Here is a 3,067-nt window from a genome sequence, read left to right on the forward strand (position 1 = left end):
TATGGTCACCCATTCTTATCTTTCACCGCTACGCGGCTAACACATCCCAACCCACATGCACACCGTTCTTCATCGTCGTTTGACCACCATCGCTTTCAACATGTCGACCACTATCCAACTTGAAACCGAGCAATAAATTCATCAATATCAACCCTCCTTAAAACTTGACCGAGTTGGCTAGTTGTGGTCAATTCAATTTTACACAAATCCATCAATCATGTCGATTAAGCCTTTGACTATATGCTATTTGTTTTCTAAAATTTAACGTTAGATTAAGAAAAATAATTCTAGGTTAACGCTTATTTAGTAACTGAAGCTTGTTATTATTTCGTAAAATTATCCACAAAACAATGTTGCGCAAGATGCAAGTTTGCGTAATATATTACATCACCGCGTTCGTCAAACCGACAAAACAATATTGCATATAATGCAAGTGTATAATGCAAGTGTGCGTAATATATTACGTCACCGCGTGCGTTAAAATTAAAAAAAAAAAACTAAAGATAAGTTAACCACTTACCAATAAAGGAAAACAATTTTTATATTCATTAACATTTTATATAAAATATTACATTAGCCATATTGTTGCATTTAAAAGTTCGTTGGGGTAGTTGCCCCACCCCTCCCTCCACCTTTAAATACTCATTTCCCCCCTTGTTCCATATCACAATAACCTCAAAACATTTTCCCCAAATTCAAATACAATTCTTCAAATTTAACCATTTCAATTGTCTAGTTTTTTCATGGCAGATTCACATCAACAACCGGCTTCGGGGCCAACCGCCTCAGCCGCTTCATCTCTACCCAATTTCCTTGTTTCTGTAAAACTAAAATATGTAAAATTAGGCTACCATTACTTGATCACACACGGTATGTACCTATTATTAACCCCTCTCTTAGCCGTAGTCTCGGTCCACTTATCGACGCTCACAACACGCGATGTTATCCATTTATGGGAGCAGCTTCGGTTCAATTTAGTCACTGTGGTCATTTGCTCGGTGTTAACGGTGTTTTTAGCCACAGTCTACTTCATGAGTAGACCAAGGAAGGTGTACCTTGTGGATTTCGCCGCTTATAAACCCGAAGATGCCCGAATGGTGACTCGGGAAATATTTATAGACCGGTCGACTCAAACGGGGATGTTTACTGAAGAGAATTTAGCGTTTCAGAAGAAGATTTTGGAACGATCGGGTTTAGGGCAGAAGACGTACTTTCCTGATGCGGTTTTGCAAGTTCCGCCTAACCCGTGTATGGCGGAAGCGAGGAAAGAGGCGGAGATAGTGATGTTTGGAGCTATAGATGACTTGTTGGCGAAAACCGGAATGAAAGCTAAGGATATTGGGATATTGATAGTGAATTGTAGCTTGTTTTGTCCAACACCTTCATTGAGTTCAATGATTGTGAACCATTATAAGCTTAGAGGGAATATTATGAGCTATAATCTTGGTGGAATGGGTTGTAGTGCTGGATTGATTGCCATTGATCTTGCAAAGCAACTTCTACAGGTATAATTTTTCTTTCTCAATCTTAATTTCAAGTAACTAAACCGTAAACGAGCAGAGCCGGCAGCCAAGCCAACCATGGTGGACTCAGACTCAGCTCGTTTACAGACCAAGCCAAGCCAGTTATCTTAACAAGCTGAAATGTTAAACTCGCACAATCCAATCCTCATTTAATTTTTCTTTCTAAAATTTTCTAAATTTTGTATTCTTTTCTACATACACACACATATGACATATATATATATATATATATATATATATATATATATATATATATATATATTATAAGCATAAAATAATATTTTTAACAAATATATCGCATAATTAGTAATTTATTTATAGACTAAAAATTAGGTTATAATTTATATATGAAAATTTGCGCTTTAATTAATCGAATTTAAACGAGGTAACAATCTAGCAAACGAGCGAGTCTCGAGTCGCGAGCTTTTGAACATGCTCGGCTCGTTTACTATGTAGGGGAGCTATTTTAAACACCATACAAGTAACCTATTTTTGTTGGAAAAAATTAAGTTATGGATCACATATGAAACAATGAAATGACATTTTTTTGTTTGTTTATTGAAAACAGGTAAACCCTAATTCGTACGCACTGGTTGTCAGCACAGAAAACATAACCCTAAACTGGTACCATGGCAACAACAGATCAATGCTTGTATCCAACTGCTTATTCCGAATGGGAGGAGCTGCAGTGTTGCTATCAAACCGCTCCTCAGACCGCCGTCGTTCAAAATACCAACTCATCCACACTGTCCGCACACACAAAGGTGCAGACGACAGGTGTTACAACTGTGTGTTCCAAGAAGAAGATGAGAACAAAAAAATAGGTGTAGCACTTTCAAAAGACCTCATGGCGGTCGCCGGTGAAGCCCTTAAGACGAACATCACCACGCTCGGACCACTCGTTCTTCCAATGTCCGAACAAATCTTGTTTTTCATGACATTGGTTGCAAGAAAAGTGTTCCAGATGAAGATCAAACCCTACATTCCGGACTTCAAACTGGCATTTGAGCATTTTTGCATTCATGCAGGAGGAAGGGCTGTTCTTGATGAGTTAGAAAAGAATCTTGAATTATCTGACTGGCATATGGAACCATCTAGGATGACTCTAAATAGGTTTGGTAACACTTCGAGTAGTTCGTTATGGTACGAGTTAGCGTACTCCGAGGCCAAGGGTCGGATCCGAAAGGGTGATCGATCGTGGCAAATTGCTTTCGGGTCTGGTTTTAAGTGTAATAGTGCGGTGTGGAAAGCGTTGAGGACGATTAATCCGGCTAAGGAGAAAAATCCTTGGACTGATGAGATTAATGATTTCCCGGTTCATGTTCCGAAGATTGAGAAGATTGGCTCGTAAAAAGCTCGAATTTATTTTTACTATTTTCATGTGTAAAAATATTATTATAATAATACATATTGTTATTGTTGTATATGTGATTGTAAAAAGTCAAATGTGTAATTCCGTTTTGACTTTTCATTATGATATATTGAGTTTTAATTTTTGTTTTTTATTCTTGGATATATAAAAGTATTTTTGTTTCAATTGCTAC

The 3,067-nt window shown here is 37.4% G+C and overlaps 1 protein-coding gene across 1 annotated transcript; it reads left to right on the plus strand.

The window, feature by feature from the left end:
* Nucleotides 1-657: 657 nt before the first annotated feature.
* LOC110930996 (3-ketoacyl-CoA synthase 11) lies at nt 658-3,028 on the plus strand. Its single transcript, XM_022174385.2, has 2 exons — nt 658-1,505; nt 2,092-3,028. The coding sequence occupies exons 1-2, from the start codon at nt 744-746 to the stop codon at nt 2,872-2,874; spliced, it is 1,545 nt and encodes a 514-aa protein (XP_022030077.1). The 5' UTR covers nt 658-743; the 3' UTR covers nt 2,875-3,028.
* Nucleotides 3,029-3,067: the final 39 nt, after the last annotated feature.

Source organism: Helianthus annuus, chromosome 3 (genome assembly GCF_002127325.2).
Source record: "Helianthus annuus cultivar XRQ/B chromosome 3, HanXRQr2.0-SUNRISE, whole genome shotgun sequence".
NCBI lineage: Eukaryota > Viridiplantae > Streptophyta > Magnoliopsida > Asterales > Asteraceae > Helianthus > Helianthus annuus.

Coding starts and splice junctions, on each gene's coding strand:
- LOC110930996 (XM_022174385.2), top strand. CDS start 744: ATGGCAGATTCACATCAACAACCGGCTTCGGGGCCAACCGCCTCAGCC. Junction 1,506..2,091: donor TTGCAAAGCAACTTCTACAG/GTATAATTTTTC, acceptor TATTGAAAACAG/GTAAACCCTAATTCGTACGC.